We start from the raw sequence: 25,063 nt of genomic DNA, 5'->3' as shown, positions 1-25,063 counted from the left end.
TCTCTCCTGGTCTGGTGTGGCCCTTTTCTTGACCTTAACAGGGAGAGAAGGCGGTTATTTGGGGGGTTGGGATCTTCAAGGTTTCTCCTGGCCTTTTCTTGCAGCACCAAGAATGAACATCCTTTAGACATGGTAAATCAGTACCTAATGTATGCTAAGCTGAACAAACCATGCTTTGCAGTCTGTGCAGTGCAGTTTCTCTGTCAGGCCTTGATGTTTCCTGCCAGGAGGCTCACGATGGTGCATAGAGTAGAAATTCCAGATTATTTGATGGGATACCTGGAATTTTCTTAATTTGTTCTCTGCATAACAAATTACTTGGCAAAACTCAGTATGCACATAGTGGAGCTGGCATGCAACTTGGGTCAGCATTTCATCTCCATTAAGTTAACACCATACATGGAAAATGCTGCTGTGTGGACAAAGGTTAAAAACAGACTTAATGGTCTTCATATGTTAAACTGCACTATGAGTACATTTTCTTAATATTATGTGTTATGCAGTGTTTTTCTAAGCCTTCAGGGTGTTTCTTTAGTCTGAGGAACAGATTTTTTACTTTTCTTGTCACAGGCGTAGGGATATGAAGACTCCTACACAATGTTTCACTTTCTATAGACTCCTTGCCGTTTCACAGCTACATGACAACTTTATGTTGACAGATCTCATGCTTCAGTCTTGCTGACTGTTTGGTGTTAAGGTGGACAAATAATCTATCTCCTGCTTTCAGGATGAGTCCAACATATGTAGGCAGACAGGTACTCTGTCCAAGGTTTTTCATTGTATATGCTAGAATTATTAATTACTTAATTAATTACTTATTAATTATACTTAAAAAAGCAAGGAATGATCATGAAAAACCTGTGTTGCATTTCATGAGGAAATTTCAATCAATGTATTATCTTGTCAAACTGAAACCACATCATCATTATTGAGGCTGCCATACAGTATATTTGCTCAAAGCCATGAGCAATGATTCATAACCTACAGTCTTACAGAGTTATCTGTATGGCACTGCCCTCTAGTGATGACTATGATATAATGTATCCTTCTTTGTCTACTTTAATATTTTATTCAACATCATCATAATTCAGCAGTAGTAATATGTTATAAAGATTGAAGTTCAAATCTATATGTCTGTGCAGGACAACAGGAACTCTTAAAGTAAATTTTGAATGAAACAAATGAATATCAAAGGAACAAAGACATTGTTTTTTGTTGTTGTCTTTTTATATTGTTCTTACAGAAAAGACTGCGTGGTCAATAAAGACTATATACTGATATTAGGTGACTAATACAATATAATATTTCAACCTGGAAATATCTTTGAAATTGCTGGATGACTAATTTGATAGATAGAGCTGGATTTTTTTATATCTCTTCCTTTTTTGTTTTGTATTGTTTTGTTTTGCTGTTCGCTGTTATGTCTCATTGTATGTCTCTCCTGCATGTTTATATGTCATTGCACTTGTTTTCACTTGTCCTGTTATCACAGCATTTCACAATTAAAAAGAATAAGAACAAAATTAGATAAAACTGGAAAAGTAAAAAAAACAAAAACCTTTTTGTACATAAAGAATAACAGATCACAAAGAAAACACATCACTTACAACTTGTGACATTAGGACACAAACAGATAACATTTAGGTATCCAAATAAAATAAGGCTAACATAACATGACTCCAGTCTCAGGACAATACATCCAACATAGCAGCAGCACAAAGGGCAAATATAATATAAAAATGTCTATAATATAAAAAATATCATGTACAAATACAAAAGGTAGGCAATAGAATCAAATTTAATTTTTTTTTAAAGTCCCATGAATTATATGGGCACATTTTTTGTTGTTTTTATAAACTTGGTTGGACTTGATATAATTTCCAAGCTCAATTCTGAAAGATATACATGATGGACGAGAGCTTGAAACTTATAGCCTAGATGTGAAATTTCCTGCTGAATGTTCTGTTTTTTGTTTTTTATTTTATAGTATTACATGCTTGGCTTTTCATTTCAGAATGATTGGTTTGAATGTCAAAAAAGTCCTCAATAGTTTCCCAGGATCCCAATGTGTTATGGCATTCATAAAGTAAATGTTAAGTGTTGTTGTTGTTTTTTTTTTTAAATTTCTTCACAAAAAAAAAATCACACTTTTTTAAAAATATATAAAAAAACAAACTTTGACACAAATTTGTTGGTGGGATAAATACTACGAACAATTCTGTAATGTATGTCTTGTATGTACACAAGACATGTTGTAACATATGTTGGGGATAACAAATGTTAATGAAAAGCCTTGTTGCTTCTCAATAAATATAAGAAAATGAAAGTTTCACCCACATTTGCCTCACGGAGCAATTTTCCTTTTGTTGTTGATGTAATTTCCAATAGGCGATGTTTATAGTTATGATTTTTTACCTTTTTTTTTTTTTACCATTGTCAAAGAGGATTTGTTAAACTCTGGCCTCACAGAGATGCATTTCAACTCACTTTTTTATTATATATATATATATATATATATATATATATATATATTCCTGATGAAACTTAGATAAAGAAAGTAACATGCTAACACCATGGATCGCACCATGGATCTATTATAAATCGGCCAATACAAAGGGGAGATCACCAACGTTATCAAAATAGGTGTCTTTAGACACGTCCTCTGACGTCACGGCTCTTCTGATGATTCCATTGGCTCGCTTCCCTGCGTCATGACGTCTTGTTGTTGGTGAAGGGGGTGGGAGCAGTGCATCGCAGAGGGGTTAGCCCACAGTGAGGAAACGTCCGTAAGAGCCACCGAAGGATGCCCGTGTTTCAGGTGAGATTCAGCGGAATATAATGATAGTTAATGTGAAGTGAAGACAGACGGACGTCACCTAGCGTCTCACGCTTACGGCAGAAGACAAGGACACTGACAGGAAAATGCGAACAGGTCAGTAAATGCTCACTCTAAAACGTTAGCTGCGCAGCTAGCGTATGCTGAAATGGACTGACGTTAGCTTGTGTGCTCTCAGATGCTGTCAGGTCTGAGTACTATACAGGCCTGTAAACTATCTAACCTGAAAGAAAAGCAGTGTGTTTTTTTATTATATTATGAACTTGCTTGGCCAAATGTAACGCTGTTATATTGTTTATGTAGCAATGAGATAGAAACTATTTCAGCCACTGGAACGGGATGAACTGGAAACCAGTGACCCAAATTTTTGCTACAAAGGCAATCACTGCTCACTTATTTAAGCTGACATACACGTCTTGAAATGTCAGTATAGATAATCATATACATATTGACTTATATGAGGATGTAGGTCTAAAGCTCTTAATTCTTGTGATTGCTGAGCGTTATGTCATGTTGTGCACAGACACCTCAGGGTTTACCACCATTCAGTGACCTCTCATCCCCCCAGTGACCCCTTACAACAGCTCCAGGTTAGTGAGTCAGAATACAGAGACACCAAATACTGTGATGCACCCTGCTGGGTTTGACCTTTACACTGTGACAAAGCTCTGACAGGCCAACACAACTGGCCATTTATCACCTCAGGCTTCATGTCATGACATATGTTTTATTAGTATATTATTAATTGCATTCATGGGTCTCACTCTCTTAACGCTTAGGGATTGTTTGGCGCATTTCCTTTCTTCATTTTTTTTTCTCATTTTGGCTGTGTTCATGCATATGTCATATATTTTAGCAAGATTGTGTATTTATGTGAAATCTAGGAATTTCCAGCACAGCTTCTACAATAAATCTAAAGTACACTATGTAAATGAAATTGTTACATTTATACTGTTAAGAGCAAATAATGCAGCATGGGAACCCATTCAAAGTGTAATTATTGACCCCATAGCCATCAAAGCATAAAAATATGCATTGTATTATTTCTGGGTGTCATTCTGGGCTTTTGCCTTGGAATTTGTGATTTAAAAAAAAAAAAAAAAAAAATTTCCCCCTTATGTTTTTTTTTTTTTTTTTTTTTTTTTTACCATATTTTGCATATGGAGAAAGTACATACTTTTTCCACTAGGTGCACTGTCACAATCAGTGTTGCTGCAAACCATTGACATATGGCTGCGATAATAATAATTAAAAGAAAATCTACTTTGCATGTAATACATCGAAAATGATTCATTGTTTGTGTTTTTTCCCATTTAAAGCCAGTGGCATCATGACAAAAAACTGGCATTGAAAGGGTTAAAATTCTGAAAATAAATAAGTAGGATAATTATAATTAGGACTGATGTTTGTTAAAACATAAACTAAATGTAGAATGTAGAAAAGTAGAAAATCATAAGCAGAAAATGTTATTTAAAGCTTGATTTTAAAAAGCGTGTTTTGTGTGCAGAGCGATACGAGTGTGTGTAATGTTAAAGTGGGCCCTAAGGGTGAATGTTTTCTGAAAACTTATTGTCCAGTGTTTTCTTTTTTTTCAATTACAAGTAAGAGATTATTTTATTTATTAAGGGTTCTAATAAGTTATAATACTTTAAAATAAGTTATAATACTTTTTATGCCTATTTTGGAAAATTAAATGTTATGAATGTTGTCAAAAACATCCTGATGAGGGATGAGTCTTCTTGAGGGTCAAGCTTGTGGACCCCAGGATCCTCAGATGTTTTGGTCATTACCACCACACACCCTCACCCGAGGGAGGCCCCCCTCAGGGTTGATCAAGCCCTGGGGTGTGTCCCCTTTAGTTTGTTATATTTGTTATAAACGTGTTACATACAGTTGACTTTCCTGTGTTCCATACACAGCACAACTCCAGGAACTGCTGGTATTGTTAATGTGACTGTTTGATCACTGGTACTAACTCCTTTACTCATGGTTTTCAATACTTTTTTTTAAATTTAATTTTGCTTATAAGTTATGTAACTTCTGAAAGCCCCCAAACTCTTCTATTCGTTGATACATCATTGATACATTACTCTGTTGAGCGTTTCTCCAAAGATATTAACGGAAAACGATGTTGATTGTGGAAAAGGGGGGTGCAGCCTAATAAACAACATTTTTAGTGAAATAGGAAGGTTAAGAGGTGATTTATTGCTAGTTTGACAGCGGTTCAGGCTTCGTATAACTTCAGCCTGTCACAAACAAGCTGTGGTAACTGATGTTTCACATATAGAGATTATAGCTATTACCAGTTTCCAACTCCTGTCTGCAGTTAGGCTTTTAGTAAAGAAAAAGAAACTAAAAAGAAGATATCAAGGTTACATACAATGACATGCACACCGTAACAGTTATGGTAAAAAGAAGAAAAAAAGGTAAACATCAAGATTACATAGAATCATTACATACAGTTACAGTTACAGACAAAAAGACGACATATCAAGGTTACATACACTTACAACATTCAACTGATTCAAGACATTATAAATATTTAAAAATGCTCAAATCTCCGATTTTGCTGGAGCCAACCTTTAACAACTTGATTAAAAATCTTGATATCTTGTGTTAATTTAATTTCGGTTGTTAGTGTGTTCCACATTTTAGACCCTTTTATGAAAAAAGCTGACTGCCCCGAGGTCTTGCGACATGCAGTTTTACAATTGCTGCTTGCTGTGCCCCTGATACTCCTACCAGTATTTTAGCTGCTGATGAATCACTATAATTTGGTCTGCTGTATATTATTTGAAGTATTTTTAAAAAATCGTGGCCCTAATTTTTGAGTTTCAGAGGTGTATGATAGGTATTTTTATATATGTTGTGATCAGTGTGAGGACGTTTCATTTGCCCTGTTACTCAGACATTCTTTACCGTAGAACAGGAAAGCTCAGTTTCAGTCAGTGCTTTCTGTATTGAACACACAATACACAAATTCTCTGTGTCATATACGTCATTTCAGATGTAGCATTTTACACATACAAAGCTCACAGTGAATTGCAGTTTATTGCTTTGAGTTGTACACTGTGCTACTCACGGCACTCTTTGACCTTTTGAGTTACAGGCCAACTAGAGCCTCAGCAATTAGTTGTTTGGCTGAAAATTAATTAGCAATTTTGATAAGCAATGAACTGTTTGAATCTTTTTTTGTTTTTTTGGGAAGAATATCAGAATGATCTTGTTCCAGCTTCTTAACATGAGTATTTGCTGATTTGAGTCTTCAGATTTTGTAAACTTAATGTTTTGGGTGTTTGGACTGTTGGTCTGGCAAAAACAAAAGTCATTTGAAGAAATTATTTCGGGCTCTGGAACTCTAGGCTGGACCTTTTTTTTTTTTTTTTTTACTATTTTATGATGGATAGTAACAGGAAATAATTGCAGCCCTTCACTGCTCCTTGTTTGTAATGAAATACCTGTTTAAGACGGCCCACATTGCGTGTTTTACTGTAAAGCAGACTCAGGAGAATTCCCGGAGCATTTTAAATAGCTACAAGTTCTGCATTTTATACTTTGGGAAATTGCAAATGTCACATAACACTGATATGTTGATTTTATCTTTCTCCACACACACACACACACACACACACACACACACACACACAGACACAGCTGTTCTTTTCTGACATTTTACAGACTAATCACTTTATTGCAAACATAATTGCCAGATTAATTGACAATGAAAAAAACAAACACCAATCAGCCACAACATTCAAACCCTGACAGGTAAAGTGATCATCTTGTTACAATGCAATTTTTGCTGTTAAACCTCGGGTCCTTGCATTCACGTGGATGCCACTTGACACACACAAGAGTCAGTGTTCCACACCACACCGCAAAAACTGCTCAGGAATGGCCTGAGGAATATGACTAAATGCTCAAGGCATCCACCTGTCCTTCAAATTCCGCAGAGTCCGATTGAGCATCCGTGGGACACAACAATACCCCAACTCACAGCCTACATGACTCATATGATCTGGTGCCAACACTCTGGTGCCAGACGCCACAGGACACCCCCCCGAGGTCTTGTGTCCATGCCTCGACAGGTCAGAGCCAAGTACAAACCAAGGATCCGACTTGGCACAACCCACGGATGCTCAATCGGATTGGGACCTGGGGAATTTGGAGGCCGTGGTGATGCCTTGCCTCTCAGAATGTTGTTGGCATGAGGGTGAGGGGAGCCATGACAGTGTTTGGGGGGACTGAGTGTGTCAAGTGGCATCCACATGAAGGTTTCCTAGCATGACATTGGATTTTAAGAAGATTAGAAATGTTGTTTACTTCACCTGTCAGTTATGTTAATGTTGTGTCTTATCTGTGTCTATTTGCTGAGTGAAATTGCTGCTCTGCTCTCACACTTTGAAGTGTATTAAGTTTTTATGATGAACAAGGTAGTGGTGTGCTGGAGGACTGTCTCTGTCATATAAAACTCAAGAAAAAACACAGGTGCTCTTAAAGAAAAGGATCAGCACATGGGAGGAAAAAAACAAACTTCCAGCACTCACACTTAGCAGGGACAAATGCAGTTAATTAGGTTAAAAAATCATCATGTTGGACAAACTGTTTTCATTTTCTTATCCTTGTTTTATTCCCACTGATGTAATGTCATCTTCTCATATTATTTGTTGTATTACTTTTTTGTATCATCTTTTGTTGCTTTTATTTTTAAATTTAACCTGAGCCCCTCTTGCTTCTCTCCCTCAGGATGTGGTGACTGAGACTGAGGCGTGAAGGCGCAGTGGATCTGGTGGCAGCAGCGGCAGTGTTGGGGCATCCAGCTTAGATGAAGGATGAAGAGCCCGGTGCACAGATGCAGGGATGTGGAGCACGGCCGGGGGCAGGGCGGGACCGGGGCCGGGACCACCTGCCTGCAGGCCGAGCAGCGCATCCCTATCTCCAAAGACGTCATCACCTCCTCTTCTGCCTCCGCCATGTGGTTCATCAGGGACGTCTGCGGCATCGTGTGCGCCGTCATCACCTGGCTGCTGGTGTTGTACGCTGAGTTCGTGGTGCTGTTTGTGATGCTGCTGCCCTCAAAGAATCTGACGTACAGCATTGTGAATGGGACTCTGTTCAACATTCTGGCCTTCCTCGCCCTCGCCTCTCACCTCCGGGCCATGTGCACTGACCCTGTAAGTGGCACTCATTTGCTGTTATCTATACATATAAATTCAAAATTAGGTGAATGTTTTAACCGTTTGAATCCTGAGCATATTGGTTTGATTTCTTAGAAGCAAGGCAGCGAGCAATTCGACATGGCCTACAGAAAAGCAAAGAATTAGTAGAAGTTACAGGAAAATCACCTGAATATGAGTCAAAAAAAGAAAGATAAGTAAAAGACAAAAACAAGCAAGAAAATGAACCCAAAAAGAGCAGAATACCTATATTTGATATATTTCTAATAACTGTCCCCCTTTTTAAAACTAATTTTCAGGTCATTTTCTTTGTCACTTTTTTTTTTACTAATTTCTTGCAATTTGTGCGAGATATCTTGCCAAGTTGATGATTGCCTTTTTCCACATTTTTGAATAAATTTCACCAGTTAGCTCTGGTTTCAAAGGGTTAAATAGGCTGTGAAAGGCGTCTTAACTCAGCACAAGAAAACTGATGTCGAACCAGGTTTTAAAGGGTAAACTCCCAATGTCATAGAGACAAGTTTAGGGTCTTTATGTAGTTGTGATTAATGGAGCTGAACTTTCATAAAATTATAAAAGTGTGTTTAGCCTCCTCTTTAATTCATAAGGAGGATTAATGAGCTGCAAATTCTGCTGAAATCATTGACTGTGTGGTCATGTTTCTTTCTAGGGGGCGGTACCAAAAGGGAACGCTACTAAGGAATACATAGAGAGCCTTCAGCTGAAACCAGGGCAGGTGGTCTACAAATGTCCCAAGTGCTGCAGCATCAAGCCTGACCGAGCACACCACTGCAGGTAGGACAGAAAGGACATGAAATTCTCCCTGCCGCATTAGGCGTTCACAAACCCAGTCCCACGCCTCCAGCTGCAGTGTTTTGGTGCAGCGAAGAAGTCAGACTGTTATCATAAATCCTGACTTTTCTTAATTTGTGGAATAGAAATGGCTCTCAGCATGTGCTGCCCTTCTGTCTACTGATGTTGTCCTTGAGGACAGTTATTTTTGTTGTTCTTAGAGGGTTGAAGTGTTTGAGTCTAATCTTTTTTTTCCTTCACATATAACTTCTCTCTCAGTGTCTGCAAACGCTGCATACGGAAGATGGACCATCATTGCCCCTGGGTTAATAACTGTGTCGGGGAGAACAACCAAAAGTACTTTGTGCTTTTCACAGTAAGTTCACTGCTGGAGTGAGTCTCTTTTACTGGGGAATAATCACAAATCTTCATTGGATTATAAACTGAGGAAGGCTGCAAAAGACTAATTTTTCACCCTTGAAAAAAAAAGTTAACATTAGGCTGTGGCTAATGTGGGATAGTTTATATTTTTTGATGTGGGGTTACATTAGTTATTTATCCAAAGTCAGTGCATTACATATAGTAAATGTCAGTCAGCATGCCTGGGTTTGAGTTTGGAGAAGCAGATAGGAGAGCTGACACAGAAGCTAAGCAATGCACTGCTGTGGATGGGGTCAGCAACAAGATGTAGTTTAGCCACTGTGATGTCTTCAGAGGGCGGGACCTTTTCTCCTGGAGCTTGGAGGTGTGGGTGCAGGAAATGAACACAATCAAATGTTGCTTTCCAACTTAAACTCTGTGTATTCAGTCTTCTTTAAACAGTCATCTTACTTCTTTGAGACAGTAGTTAAACGAAACAAAAACAGGCAGGTAAATCAAATCTTCAGTTCGCTGTCTTCTAGGGAACATAACTAAAAACTCTGTTTTTCTCAGTCTCTCTCGATCATTACCTTCTTCTCTACATGTGCTGACTCCTTCAGCTCCCTCACTTATAGGCCAATCAGCTGATTGGTTTCAGCTGGGCAGCAATCGGTGCCCCGGCTGCTCTTTTACTGGATCCCATGATGGTTTGTAGTCCTTGCTGCAACCACCGGAAGGGAATGTATCTCCCCTCAATGGCCTCATTGACAAATCTGTGCTTATACCATGCATACTGATGTTTTACGCACAAATCTGTGATTTAATAAAAAATCTACTGAAGGTAATCACTCACTCTGGGTACAATCCCTCTTTAAAAAGATCCAATCTATCCTTTTAAGGAGGTGAAATCAGTAGTATCTCCTGTAGTAACACAGTACAGATGCAGATGATTCCTCAGTGGAAACGTCTCTGCAGTTTGAGTTAGTGATGAATGGTCTTTTAATTGTATCCTCCTTTTTTCCCCTTTTAACCTAGATGTACATTGCACTCATCTCTCTCCACGCTCTACTCATGGTGGTCTTCCATTTCTTCTACTGCTTTGAAGATGATTGGACAAGTGAGTGTTTTTTTCCTTTTTAACCCATGTAGCATTCAGTTTCCCTCATTCATAACAAGAAAAGCCTTTCATCAAGAACTCAAAACTGGAGTTCCAAACTGACAGTCGTCTTTGAGGTGTTTGTATCAGGATGCACAAAATATTTCAGTAAAACAAAACAATATATTATGCTTAACTTTGTATCGAAACCTATATATTCTTATAAAGCCAGTTTGTACTATTCTCAGCGTTGATGTATGTTTACCTGCTATGTTTCTTCTAATGCTTCGCAAACACAGATATGTTTTCATGTCATACTAATGGCAAATTGAAACTGATAAAGCTGACAAACTGACAAAAAATACATAAACAAACCAATTTTGAAGCACCTCCCTCCACAAGTCACCCTCATTTTCTTTGGCCATATTAATTTGAATGAAGATTTATGTGTCAGTGAATTGAACAGTGTAGGTTTTGTATGAAAATATTTTCATGATTTTGGACAATAAGCTCTATACATGGAGTTTTGTTGATGATTAAAAAAAAAAAACAAAAATGTTGTGGTTTCCTTTTTAATAAATGGTGCCTATGGATTAAAAAGGAAATACTGCGGTATTTATATAGTAATACTCCCTACGCCTTACAGCACTTTGGAATAGCCAAAGTCATAATAGAAAATAAAATTCATTTAATCTCCCAGCCCTGCTGTTTATCATCCTGGTTGCAGTGTGTGATGCTGTTATGTTACATCTTAATTTCAGGCTGTTGTCTTCAGTTTCTTTCAACATCTCTGGCATATTTCAATTTTGTTCCATTAAAGCTAAGGCTTGTGTGTGTTTGAGGTAGTAAGAGCAATCTGCAGCACTGACATTGAATGACAGGTTGCAGACTAAGACCAATGAATCATGACTTTCATTCCATTTCCACTGTAATTTTCTGTTTGAATTTGTGCTCCTACTTTTAGTCAAAAGGCAATGGAAGTTTTACATTTGATTTACAATTTTAAAGTTTTCACCCAAATTAGGCCAACCTCCACCTTCAATGGTTGTCTCCAAACAAATAAATACTGCAGTGGTGCTTAAACAATTTTATCAACAGTACTAAATAATGACTGTTTGTCTGCCATTACTAAGGTGCTTAAATGGTAAGGCCTTTTTTTTACAGCCAACCTATGGCTGTCTTTATTTCTAGATTTTTTGTTTCCCCTCATGTATGTGCTTAAACTATAGACACACATTTTCCTACCTGCTAATTAATCCAGCCTTAACTTCCTGATCCCGATCATTCTCCACCCTTTCCCTCTCACTGAAGCACCCTCAGCAGGTGACAAGTTGAAATACCTGCTGATGGAATTGCTTCAGTGCTTTGCAGCATCACTAAGTGGGTTTCCATTACAGATTTATGCAAAAAGTAAGCAATATTTTAAATATTGTTAAAACGCAATTACGAGATGACTGAGTTTCTATTGAGTGATGATATGCAACTTCTCTGGCGATAACATAACAAGAAGCATGGTGATGGATGTTCAAAACATCAGCAGGTTCATTTCTGTTGCAGCCATCAAACGAGCCGTCATTATTTCCAATCCAAGGCGACATAGGCGTGTTATGCGAGTGATAATGGAGAGGCAAGCCCCTTATACGTGGGAGTGGCCACGTATGAGGGACTTCTGGGAGGTGATAGTCCACAATTTCACTGAGGAATTGTGGATTCAAAACTTCATACTGACCCGCTCAACTTTTGTGTTGAGTTATGTGATGCAACAACACCTCTTGTAGCTCCTGCTGCATCATGAGGGAGCCAGTTCCCACTGACAAGTGCATATTCATAGCATCATGTAAACTATGGGAGCATTAAAACGTTTTTGAGATATTGATGTGTTTCCATAAGGCTTTTTTTTATATTCACAATCTCAATTTGGGCAATATGAGGGTTAATGGAAACCCACCTACCGTAATGCTGCAGACGAGTTAACAGTAGAGCGCAGTAGTTCCTGTTCTTGTAGTGTACAGCAGGTCCTCATATGCTCCTCTTTTTTGCCCCTTCACGTCTCTCACTTGACGTCCCTCCATCCCCCAGAGTGCAGTTCCTTCTCTCCTCCAGCAACAGTCATCCTCCTCATTCTCCTGTGCTTTGAGGGTCTCCTCTTCCTCATCTTCACCTCTGTGATGTTCGGCACCCAAGTCCACTCCATCTGTACCGACGAGACCGTAAGTGATCCATTTAGTGACCCGCGATCCTCCTACCTCTTATCGCGCTACTTTCTTCTGCTCCCTTTCCTTGCTGCTGCCACCCCTTTGCTTTTAACATTGGCATCTTTGACCCTCTAGTTCCAGCTGGTGACGACTAAGTGCTGTCTCATATTTTGCAGCATTTTGCAGAAAAGGTTTCAGTCTTAACCATGACTTAAAACACTGAAAAGTGGGTAACTGCCAAAAAGAAAGAAACTACAATAAAAAGGTAAATTTCTGGTGTCTGACCACAAATCTTCTTTTGTCTGATATCAAGAATCTATTGAGCAAATCTAATTTATAAACTTCATACTTCCTGCATTAGGATCAAAAGCTTGACAGGCAAAGCAACAATAACTAATGTGGATCTGCATTGGAGTTGGACCTAGGAGACAGTCTTCAGGGGTACATTTTTTGGCTGTCACTGTTTGTAGAGACTTCAATTTTTAGTATAGTTCCATAAATCTGCCCGGATGACACTAAATAATGACCAAATACAGTTAAATTTCAGTTTCATAAATGCACCCTCCCTCTTTTTCTTTTCCAAAAAGCTTTGTATGGCTCTCTTTCTTTTTTTGGTGATTTGGTTGCATTAAAATATTTTCATACCTGTTAGCAGGGCATGAAATACCACATGCATGTAGGTAGTGGGCAAAAACATTTGAGCTCTATATTTGTAGGTGCATATTACGAGGTACAGCTGTCAGTTCAGGAATTGACTAAGTAGATTTGAAATTGACACTTTTCACACGCTCTCATACCACACGTCCATTTTATCATGCAGTGATAAATTAATTTATAATTGATAACATCGCGGCACAAAAACAGGGCACTGACAGACACTGCTGGGGGTTGACTGAGGGATCATTACTGTAACTGTCTAAATAACACAAGACTGACATGCTAATATTTGTGAAAATAATTGTTAAAAAATAGCACAAAAAGTTAGCACACTTGTTTTTAATATTAATGTGTAGTGCATTTATTTTACATAAATATTTTAATATGAAAAATAACGTTTCTTCTATGTAATGTGTCTCCGTTACTCAAATTTTATATCAAAATATTTAACTACACGTGACACACCTTCTTATGGCAGTGCCTCATATGAGTGCTTCTCTTACTCTATATGTATAATTTTATGGAAAAATTTGGATTTTTTTCAATAACTTCTAGTTTTACATTTAGTTTCATTCATATTCACAAACAGTGTAATGCTGTTGTAGTCATGAGAAGTTAGTAATAAAGGTGGAGAAAGATATCAATACTCAGTCTGTAATAATTAATTAATATGAATAAATATTCATATAAAATATAACATAATAATTCACCAAAGAATGGCTAATATGAATTGAATAAAAAAATTCTTTTTAGGTTTGCTGAGAAGCTGCTTAAAATGCTCCTATGAACATAAAGTACATTTTGAAGTAGTTTTGCAGTACAGTCTTGTAATTTTGGTTCGATCTGGCTTTGGCCATGGCAAATGTGTAGATAAATGCACCCAGTGATGCGGCAAAATATATTTTTTTGTGGATATAATTTTAAAAGTTACATGCAATAGTGCATTTACAGAGAATTAAGTATTTTGAGGCCTGCTGTTAAGCACGTCGGGTCACAAAAGCTGGACAGCGTCTGGTCTGGCCCAGGTCTGAAGGAGGGCTGGCTGCTTTACGTTGAACGGTTCAGACAGAGTGTAGATGTGGGTTTGATCAGTGTGTGGGTGTAAGGACATTCAGTTCAGCCTTTCCCAGGCTCAACAGTCTCTGCCCACATTTTGGTTCTCAGCTGTTTCCCTCATTTTGGCAGTTACGCAAAAAGCACAATCTGTGAACTGTAGATGAGGTTTCCTCCATAACCAAAATTCAAAACTCTTTGGAACCTGCTGTCACTTGCCAAATAGATTTTTTTGTCTTCGATGCATAAATCAAAACCAGCCAATAATAAATAAATCTGAATATTTTCTTTACTTATGCTGTGTATGGTTTGTTTACACCAGTTTATGTTTGAAAACGCTGAATAACAGATCTAAGTGGAGAAATGAAGCTCTGAATTCTTATTTAAATTAAACCTTTGGCTTTCATTTAATTAACAAGGTGCAAACACACTAATTGGGCCATGAATATCTAAAAAAAAATCGGATTTGTCTGTGATCTAATTTTATATGCCGGTGTTTGTCACACCAGCGGCGAGTGGTGGATGAAATCAGTTTTCTCTTATTGCTACAGAAGTGGTGGTTAGTGTGCAAAACCACTGAGTGATGTATTTGAAATATGCAAATGTATTTACATAGAGAGGTAGAATTGTCCATGTATCAGTGGAAGAAGGAATCAGTACCCTCTCTTTGTAGTTTGGTGCCATCCTAAAACCATTCAGCCTGTTGGTGTGTATCAGAGCTCACTGAAGCAAACTCCCTTCCCTGCTCTCAACTTCTTTTTGTCTGCAACTCGAGGTCAGATATTTGGGAGAATTTTTTTTAGATATAGATTCTTAGATATTTTTTAGGGTTTATTTGAAGGATTTGAGATGTAGGGACTACAGGGGGAAAGGCAACAGGACACAACATTACGCTTGTAGAGAAATCCCCGAAAAACTGGGCTTGTGGCCAAGCTGATTTTATTTTATTTCATTTTTTTGCTTTTTTTTAATATGTAGTGCGCTGGAAAAAAAATAGTATTTGTAATTTGGTTTGTGATTACTGCCTGGGTCACAAAAGCACGCCAACTGAAGTTTGGTTGTCTCTCATTTTTCAGGGCATAGAGCAGTTGAAAAAGGAAGAGAGAAGATGGGCTAAAAAAACTAAGTGGATGAACATGAGGGCGGTATTTGGACACCCTTTCTCCTTATTGTGGTTTAGTCCCTTCTCCACCCCTGACCATGGGAAGGCGGAGACCTATCAGTATGTGGTGTGAGAGCTCAGCGCAGGGAACGAGGCGGCCGGGTCAAAACCAAAGTGGGAAACCCTGCCCAGCTCCGTAGAGCTCAGCTGTGGCAGTCTGTCGCTCCCGATGCTGATTTCCATTGTTATCTCCCACACTAGTCATGGACAGCTTTCCATCTGCTTTTTTGTTTTGCCAATCGAAGTGCGCTCTCCATTTTTAGTTTTGTGTTGCCTTGAGTGAGTTGCAGAGAAAAAGAAAGCACTTTTCAGTTTGTGAATCCTGTTTGAAAACACTGTGATAAATCTGTTCTTTATTTCTGAGCTGTTTCTATTTCTGTTGTTTCAGAAGCCCTCTCTCTTCTTCTGTTTTTGCTTTCCTTTAAAGGGTTAGTTCAGTTTAAGTCCCAGAAAACATATTTTCTCACTTCCTACCTCGTGGTGTTTGGTCATGCTGATAGTTTTAGATGTCACAAGTTTAAGGTATCCAACCCTAAAATGCCAACCCAATACAATGGAACAAGATGGAATTAATGTCGGGCTGCCACCAACAGTTATTATCGATAAATCTGCCAAATATGTTTCTGTGTTAATCTATAAAATTTCAGATAATGGTAAAGCAGTGCTCCTCCCATGTTCCTAGTTAAATTCAATTAACTCCAGTTCAACAGTCCAAATGTATTACATTTAGTACTGAAGGAGACAACACATAACTCATAATTCCCATTTTAGGAGCTGAAATTAGTGGAATTTTTGTTGTAGCTTTAAAAAAAAAGATTACCAAAAAGTTTTCAGACGCAAAAGAAACATTTGTGGTCACAACATTAAAAAATCAAATCACAGAACCTTGTTTGACCCTAACGTTTCGACACTAAAAAGATTCTTGGGTGCCAACCCAGTATGTATTGCGATTTTAAAGTATTGTTATTTTATATTACGATTTATTACTTTATTAACACTAGACCATGGAAAATAGCCAGTCATACTTCTGGAGACCGTATATCATGAGAGACATTTCCAAAAACAATGCACATCATAAGTCCGTCAGTTTCTGTCACTCACATTTCAACAGCATCATGTACTGCATAGAAAAGTTGTAAATAAATGAGTAATGGTTTTTATAGTCTTTATTCTAATGAAGCACCTTGTGACCTTGCTCTGTGAAAGGATGTGTATTAACTTTTTTATTTACTAACAAAAATGTACTCAACTGTTATATTTAGCTGTTTTTGCTCATCAAGCTAGTGCAGCGTAATCAGTGTAACTACAGCAACAGCAAGTTTACTGATCTGGTGGGAGTTTAAGCTGAAATCGAGTTGTCATTGGAGCAGATGAATGTCCGTGTCCTCAGACTGTTTGTCATTTTTTGCTTTCTTACTTCAACTTATGTGTAGATTACCAAAAAAGTAATCAGAATTATTAAAAAAAAAAAAAAATCATTGTACATGGCTGAAAGAAGGAAATTTAATCCTGGAAGAGTAAAACAAAAAATCCTGCATGGCTACATATTACTGGTAGAAAATGGAAAAATTTGTCTTTTTGTAATTTGGATGAACTGACCCTTTAAATCCTTCTCTTCTGAGACAGTAATCAGTAGTGTGTTTTGGGCAAATTAAACCTTTGAAATAGGTCCCCAGTAGAATGGACTGGATGGATGGTTAGGCTACAGTAAATCCAGGGTAACAGTCTCTACTTTCCTTTTGGGAGCCATTCTTAAACATCCATCCATTCTCAGGCCGACCCTTTTGAATGGTGCCAAATACAGAACGTTAAGTTTGCCATTTTTATTGTGGATGTTTGGTTAAGTATGATTGTGAAAATATTTTAAATACACCCAGTTGGGCAAAAAAAAGAAGTTATTTTTCTGCTAAAAGTCAAGTTGTGGCTTGTTGTCACTCATTTTTATACTTTAGAGTTGCACCAGTCTCATGTTTTCTCCCGATACCTTAACTCAGGGCACCTGCCAATATCTACTCCCAATGTAAATACCAATGCTCTGTTTTTCCCTTTCCTTGGGATCATTTTCACATATGTAAAATAATCAGTATTTATTGTAAATACTGAGATTCGACGAGGCTTGGGCGGTATATAATATTGATACCTTCATACCTTTCTGAAATTTTACCACACCTATTTTCCTTATTAAACAGAGCAATGCAAGAGTACACCTTTTGAATTCAGCTTTCTCTCAGTCACTGAAGACTGAAGAGGCTTAATTGCCTAATTAACTGATCATAAAACACAATGCATTCAAATTTGCTTTTAATCTTGTTAGTATGCGCACAGTTCCAACTGTCACCAACTCTGGTTTGGTTGAAATAAATCTAGTCTATTCTAGTTAGTTCCAACAACCAGTCAAAACCGGTCCGGTTTGGTCCGTTACTCCCCACAGTCTTTCTTTGCCATTAATGGCTGCCAGCTGTTTACAGTCCTGTAACTTCTCTCTCCACCTCTAGGTGTCACTGCGTCTTTCAGCTTGGCTGCCTGTTGTAGTGCACAGGTGGTGTGTGCTGTGCACACAGAAAGAGGAGCACCTGTAATTATGAGGGTATTGAAAAACATTTCTTTGGGATTACTAAATACCCTGGTATACTGTGATACCGCCCAAGCCTAGTCACATCCCCCAGTGAAAAACATCCAAAATTCAGAAATAGAAATAACTTTCACAGTGTTATTAGTAGGGAAATTGATGGATGGTATTTAAAATATCCACAGCCCACCTGTAGACAGTATCTTGTCTATCCAAGTCTAAGTGATCTTGTAGTATTTGAGCCTCACATGACAGAGTGAAGTATCTCTGAAAAAACTACAAACAAGATCTTAAAGGTCTCACTGCAGCTAAATCATACCTGCATGTTGCCTGAGTGTGGAGCATTCTCCCTGATTCCTCTCTGATACATGCCTAACACAGGAGCAAAGCATTTGTTACTGGGCTGAGCTGGTAAATTTTGGAAGTTTCTGTTCATTTCACTAAACAAAATCCATCCAGAGTCATAATGTCGTCTTGCTTTGGTTGTGGCAGGTTTTGCTGAATCATTGTTGCAATGCTCCATGAGGAAATGAAATGCTTTCAGTCAGTACAAATGTCATCATCTTGTCTTTCAGCAGCAAATCATGGTTTGTTAGAATGTTACCGATAGAATTGACAGGCTGTCAACAACAGTAGTTCCATCATAACATACCGTAAAACTTCAACTAAAAGCCAAGCCACAGTTTAAAGCCTATTTCCTCTTACTTAACGTGTTTGGCGAGATGTTTTGACAGGTCAGACTGGCTTCATGTTTTTTTTAAAAGGATGTATAAAACCTCTTAAAGCCCATTGAGCTAGTGCCCAAGTTATTTAGATTGTGCATACAAATATGAATGTTTCATTTTTGTCAATATGGGCATATGCCCCACATCGTTGATTTAGTTAGATTTGCTACAATTTAATAGTTCAGTTAATTTAATTGAATCCATGAGCACCAAACAATAATTCAGATTTACCAGCAAGGTAAACAAAAGAGACAGAAAAAAGTAGTGACTGCGGTCATAAAGTCTGAAAATATACATTCCTCAATAACATATTCCTTAAGTCCGTGAGGGTACATCAATCAGAAGAATCAAAACGAGTTTTCATAAAAAATGATACCAATTTGTGAATACTGTCATGTAAAGTCTGTGGCTCACTGTCAGTTACTCCACTTTAACTGACATGAACAATGTTTTCTCTTCTTTCTGCACTTTGTCACTGTGTATGTTTTGGTCCTCTCATCCTTTCTACGATAGCCTATCAGTATTTCGATGACTCTCTGTGATTCCCAGATCAAATAATTGATTTGTATGTTAATTGATAGCCTTTTTTTTAATGTAATTAATATTCTTACTGGTTTAAATTAACAATTTGATAGTATTTCCCATCACTGCTGAGCAAGAGTTTTTTGCAAAAGGAGTTAAAGGCATGTTCTAAAAATATACTGGTATAGTGCAGGAATTGAAGCAAATAAAAAAAAAGCTCAGGCTATTAATTGAAGTTTTATGGTATGCTTATTCTTCCTTTTTTGAGGAAAGATTTGGTCTCCTCTAGGAACACCGATGCTGCCTGTGTGTATGTGTGCGTGCGCTCTAAGCCCGTACTGTGTGTTGATGTTGCAGGCGTGTGCAACACGCATGACATGATAACATGATTATTTGGGAACGTTTAATATGAAATTCCTTAAAAAGGGACACTGGCTTGGCTTTAAAATGAAAATGGTATTAAATCCTGTGCTGAGTCAAAGGGAAACACCTAATAAAAATGTGTAACTCTGCATACATCTTATCATACCGCTCGATAAAGGATTAACAGAGAATTAACTTTCACCATTCACATTTGCACAAGTACTAAAAATGCTAATTCGCACCATGTATTTCTCCTGTGTGAACTGCTCTGTTCTGAAGTGTGTTTTATTCTTCTATTCTTTGTTTACATGATATTTTCTGTATCCTTTGTTATCTGGATGCATGGTACAGGTGAAGGTTAGTTTAGTGATGTATGTGAAGCACTGCTGGTATGATGATGAAGTCTCACTGGTGAGAGTGACGCTGAAGATGATTTGTTTTTTACAGAAATTTTAATTCTTTCTAAATATTCTGAAGATATTTCAGCACATGCGCAGAGAATAAATACTTCTCAGTTGCAATGCAAAAACTGTTTGCTTGCTCTTTTAAAAATGTGTGTTTTTTTTTTTGATTGTGGTGTGCCTGCTACACCCACATGTGTGTTAAACCTCTCTGTTTTTTATTTAAATCTGTACTTGGTGTCTTTCATAAAAAAATATGTATATATTTTTGTCATATTTGCTGAAACAGCTTCTATATCCTGACAGCAGTACATGAGACAGTCTGAAAAAAAAGCTTCTCCTCCTTGTAGTGCTTCTAGTGGCGATGGCAAAAATCGACCACATCTGAATTAAAACAACCAATCAGAGTCTCTAACCCAGCTGTCAATTATGTCAATCACTGCTTGTGAACTGAAGTTCAAATAGGCAGCGTTGATCAGCATTTCTTATTTCCAATCTGAAACGTTTTTAGAAACATATTTTAGTATACTGTTATGCTGTAAAATTAGAAAGCAAGGACCAGTTTCTCATTTTACTGCACCCCCCAACCACGAGTGTCTTACCTACTTTTAGCTTTTCAGACTAATAAATACAGAAGAGAAACCCACAAAATGTTAAGTAAAGTGTTACTCTCACTTCTATTTTCCTTATTAAACCCAGAAATGTAACTGTAGATCTTTCGAATTCTACTTTCCCTCAGTCACACAGAATGATGCTTAATTGCCTCATTAACTCATCATAAAACACAGTTCATTCAAATTTGCTAGTAATCTAGTTAGAATATCCACTGTTCCAACTATCGCCAGCTCCAGTTTGGTCAATATAAATCCTTAATTCACCAAGTTTAGATGTAAAAAAAAAAAAGAAGCCATTATTCCCCTCGGTCTCTCTCTCTGCCTGCTGGCCGCCGGCTGTTTACAGTCCTGTAACTTCTCTCTCCACCACTGATGCCACTGTGTCTTCCAGTTCAACTGCCTGTTCCACCAGTAGAGACCTGAGACTGAGCTCTGGTGGTGCGTGTTGTGCAATACATACAATGAATTTCATAGAGAGAGGAGCACGTGTATTTATGATGGTATTGAAAAACCATTCCTTCATGATTTCTAAATATCCTGGTATACCGTAATACCCTGATACCACTCAAGCATAGTTAACGTTTAAAGAGCGCTTCCTAGTTTGACAGTTGATAGCTGTGTTAAAGATTATTCAGCTCTGATTGGTGGATTCTTGCAGATACCATTAGGAGAGGGAGGAGGAACTTATTTATTTTAGATTTCAGATTTTTTTTTGTAATTTCCCTCATGTACTACTGTGTGGATATTAAGCAAACAGTGACAAAAAGTTATTTTTCATAAAAGTTACCAACTACAGCTTTAAGATATGTTAAAGAAAATGTTTCTATTTCCCTGCACACTGTCCTCTCATACCCTGCATTGTCAAATTTTCATTCTGTCCTCCTCTTTGGTTCTATTCCAACCTGTGTTCCCTGCCTCTCTCCCATGCAATGGTCTCATGCATTTTTTGCTTTGGTTGATAACTCATTCTGCCAAAAACCTTCTGAAGCAGACAACTCTTTGTAATCTTGAGGAGAGGTAAGCTCACAACAGAGGTCACGTTAGCCATCCCATCAAGCTTAACACACCACAAGCATGCTGACGCCAATCTGAAGGCCAAAGTCATTATTTTTTGTTGCTGTTTCAGAGTCAACCAAACGTTCTGAATGAATGAGTGAGCTCTGTGTGTAACAGGATGCATGCACCGTTTTCAACATTGGGTTTGTTTTCCTCTTCCTCAGGGGTTTACTATTTATCTTCAAATTGCATGAGTCATTTGTACAGCGTTTAATCATTTTTGGGCATGTTTCTTAGAAAACAAATGATTCAGAATAGACACAAAACCATTTAACCCTTTGAAACCACAGCAAATTGGCTTGATTTCTTTCAAAAACATAAAATGGCAGTGAGCACCGGCAGAAGAAATAACCCCCGTTTTTTTAAAACTTAAAAAAAAAAAGTTAATAGAAAAAGTGCTTAAAATGTATAGTAAGTATATAACATAATTTTAAATGTATAATTATGATAATTATATAGTTTTCCCCTAGCTTTAAAAAAACCCCCATTTTGTTTAAATATACTAATTTTAAAAAAAACAGCATTTTTGGCAAATTGTTGAACATTTCTCACCAAATTGTTAATATCTCTTTTCCCATGTTTTTGAAAGAAATTGCACCAATTTGTTCAGGGTTCAAAGGGTTAAAGGGTAGACAGACCTACCAAATTACAACATGCAAATTAAAAAAAATTTTTTTAGAAGAAATAAAAATATTAAACGATCTTTAAATTTAAATCTTTTTTTCAGTCTGGTCATCTTCAGTCTGATTTGTGTCTGAGAAACAGGACCAAAGAGTTTAAATCATATTGTGTCGTTGCAGTTTGAGTCATCAACTTTCAGTCATAGCTGTGATTGGTGGTGCATGCTTTTTAAAAGACATTCAGTCCTTTTTGTCTCTTCTCGGTTCACCTCACGTCCTTATCGTTGTGTCTTCTGCAGGGGATCGAGCGTCTGAAGGGAGAGACGGGGAAGTGGGGGAAGGTGCCGTGTTGGGAGTCCATGCAGATGGCGTTCGGCAGCCCCTTCTCTCTGTCCTGGTGCAGCCCCTTCGCAGGGCTGAGCTGCAAGAGGACTCCTCCAGAGCACGTCCCCGTCCAACAGGGCGACATCATCGAGGAGGATGTTATAGAAATACCACTGAACTAGCGCCGCCTGCAGTCAGAAGGAGAGTTTTTCTGGCAGTGCTGCTCTACAAGACTTTATCATGGCTTTCTAGCCAGAAACCTCCTAGGATTTTAACTTATATTTTTTATGTGAAAGACTTTATATACTTGAAGATGTACAAGGAACATGTCCACCTTCTCTCGCGTTGTTGATGCAGCTGTTTGCAGGTTGTACGGGGAACTAAACTTTTGTGAATACATTTAGCAAATTAATATCATGGTCTTTTTAGAAATGTTCTGCCATTGCTCACACGATAAGAGTGAGTCTGATATGTGGAAATGATCCTTTACCTCTAAATCATGCTGCCAGACCTGCAGTATTTTCCCAGAGGCATAAGGGGTCGACCGATATTGGTTTTTCAGGGTCGATACTGATTATTAGTAGTTAATAACACAGATATTTAGAACCGATATGCATTTACAGTTAAAATGAAAATCTGTCAATATTTACTATTTGGAATATAAAAAACTCCAACACAAACATTTGTTTAAATGCCTTTAGAAAATGTTTAACCAAAACTGAAACGTTCAACATCAACAACAGCAAGTTCCTGCCAATTTTTCTATAAAGTGAAAATTTTAATGAAACATTAATAAATAATAATAGCTCCTGATGAAGTAGAAGTTCCTCCAATGCTTTTTTTGCACTTTCTAATTGATTAATTTTATCAGCAATCATGAAAATGCAGATACAGACAATCAAAATGCCAAAATATCGGCCCAATAGTCAATAATCTGTCGACCCTTAGTTATAAATCCAACCACATGAGCTGAAGGACTCAGAGCTCCAGTCGTGCAACCAAAGTGTTTTTGACTTCTGGTGAGGAGATGATGGATTTTAAGGCGTCTCGTGGAGCTGACTCAGCAGAACACCACTAACAGCAGCACCATGAAGCACGAGCAGTTTGCTTTTAACCACTTTGTCGTCTCTGATGCCTTTTGTGAGGATTTTAATTCACTCTGTGCCTTTTCTGTCCTGACGAGCAAACCTTTCAGTGTCCAGTTTGTGTCTTAAGTTGCCATTTTCGTCTCGTTTTCACCCTCTCTGTTGCACATATAGAATAAACTTCACGTGGAGGAGATTATTGAGTAAACTGCTGGATAAGGGCTTTAACTGTTCAACGGGTGCTGGTTATCATGGGACCACTCATGTTTTGTCATGTTTACATTATTTTAACAAACTGTTTAATCATTACGTGTGTTTCATTTTTTTCTTAAATTTAAAATATATTTCATAAATCTGTACATTACAAACTGTTGTTTGTAAAGTTCTTGCTGTTCACAATAAAGTAACAGCATTTAATTTTCGACTGACAGTTGATTTTTGTACAAACTCATCTGCACAGTTTTACATGTCGTACAAAGTTATTTACAATCAAACTGAAAACTCGACTGTTTTGGTCCACAGAGTGACAGAACAGCAGGAATGGTTTCAGTATGAGATTCATCAGTGCAAAAAAGGTCCAGCAACCACAGTTTGGCTGTCGTTAAAGCTGCAGGACTTTTACATGTAGAAGAACGTTCCGTTGAAATCTTTGCCAAACGAGTTCACACAGTGCTGATTCAGCGCACAGCCTCCAGAGAAAGCTCTCTGTATTTCACAGTCTAGTGGAGATGAGGTGTTGTTTTTCTGTGGTGACTTTCCCAAACAGGTGCACAGCAAATAAATGTCCTTTTTGTCAACAAGCCAGAGCAAAACTGAGAAAGATTGAGACATATTCAGCTGCAGCCACATTCCATTTGAAGCCTACACAACATGCACACAAACCACACCATTTGTAGTAACTAAATATTAACATTTTATTAAATATAAATGTCTAAAATAAAAAGAAAATGAATTGGCAACTATTTTTTTCATTGTGTAAGTCATTTTTTCATGCAAATAAACATTTCATAATTCCACTTTCTCGTATATACTGTATGTATTTAAACCTTTTTGCGTGTGTACTTTTACTTTTAATAGCTCATTATATTTCCTTGAAATCACACGTACTTAAAGTTAATGTAACAGCAGGCCTACATCAGTTTTACTACTGCAGAAGTTCTGGTTTTTGGTGTCATGTCTTGGCCATGTGTCTTTGCACACGGCTCAAAACCGGCCCTTATAGTGTATGAGGGCGTCACCTGTGCTAACAGGTGACTTCTGATTAGTGGGATTCATCATTGAGCACACCTGGTCAGAGCAAATTTGGGTGGTTAAGAATATTTGCTGCATCTGGAGTTGGCTTCTTATATTTTCTATTTTAATGTAAGAGAAAATATAAGAGAAATTTAAGAGAATGTTGCTGCATGAGGCCCAGTGGTCACTACAGCATCCACTCATGCGTGACCATAGACTGTGT

General features: G+C 37.7%; 1 protein-coding gene across 3 annotated transcripts; it reads left to right on the top strand.

Moving 5' to 3' along the window:
• Positions 1-2,767: 2,767 nt before the first annotated feature.
• zdhhc3a (zinc finger DHHC-type palmitoyltransferase 3a) lies at positions 2,768-23,134 on the top strand. 3 transcript variants are annotated; one of them, XM_042489738.1, is made up of 8 exons: positions 2,768-2,932; positions 3,360-3,426; positions 7,583-8,010; positions 8,684-8,808; positions 9,085-9,181; positions 10,201-10,282; positions 12,341-12,471; positions 22,498-23,134. In XM_042489738.1, exons 3-8 carry the CDS (start codon positions 7,669-7,671, stop codon positions 22,702-22,704), a joined length of 984 nt encoding a protein of 327 aa, XP_042345672.1. In that variant the 5' UTR covers positions 2,768-2,932; positions 3,360-3,426; positions 7,583-7,668; the 3' UTR covers positions 22,705-23,134. The 3 variants fall into 3 exon arrangements, with proteins under 3 accessions (XP_042345672.1, XP_042345671.1, XP_042345673.1); XM_042489737.1 differs by lacking the exon at positions 3,360-3,426; XM_042489739.1 differs by lacking the exons at positions 3,360-3,426; positions 22,498-23,134 and adding an exon at positions 15,243-17,943.
• Positions 23,135-25,063: the final 1,929 nt, after the last annotated feature.

Source organism: Plectropomus leopardus, chromosome 7 (assembly GCF_008729295.1).
Source record: "Plectropomus leopardus isolate mb chromosome 7, YSFRI_Pleo_2.0, whole genome shotgun sequence".
In the NCBI taxonomy this organism is placed as follows: domain Eukaryota; kingdom Metazoa; phylum Chordata; class Actinopteri; order Perciformes; family Serranidae; genus Plectropomus; species Plectropomus leopardus.
Note: the sequence above shows the minus strand (reverse complement) of the source record. Positions and strands in the feature narration are given on the sequence as shown.

What these genes read in the sequence shown, in the direction of transcription:
- zdhhc3a (XM_042489737.1), top strand. Translation starts at nt 7,669, where the DNA reads ATGAAGAGCCCGGTGCACAGATGCAGGGATGTGGAGCACGGCCGGGGG. An exon ending in GGGCCATGTGCACTGACCCT is followed by an intron (nt 8,011 to 8,683) that starts GTAAGTGGCACT and finishes GTTTCTTTCTAG; the next exon opens with GGGGCGGTACCAAAAGGGAA. An exon ending in CTTTGAAGATGATTGGACAA is followed by an intron (nt 10,283 to 12,340) that starts GTGAGTGTTTTT and finishes TCCATCCCCCAG; the next exon opens with AGTGCAGTTCCTTCTCTCCT.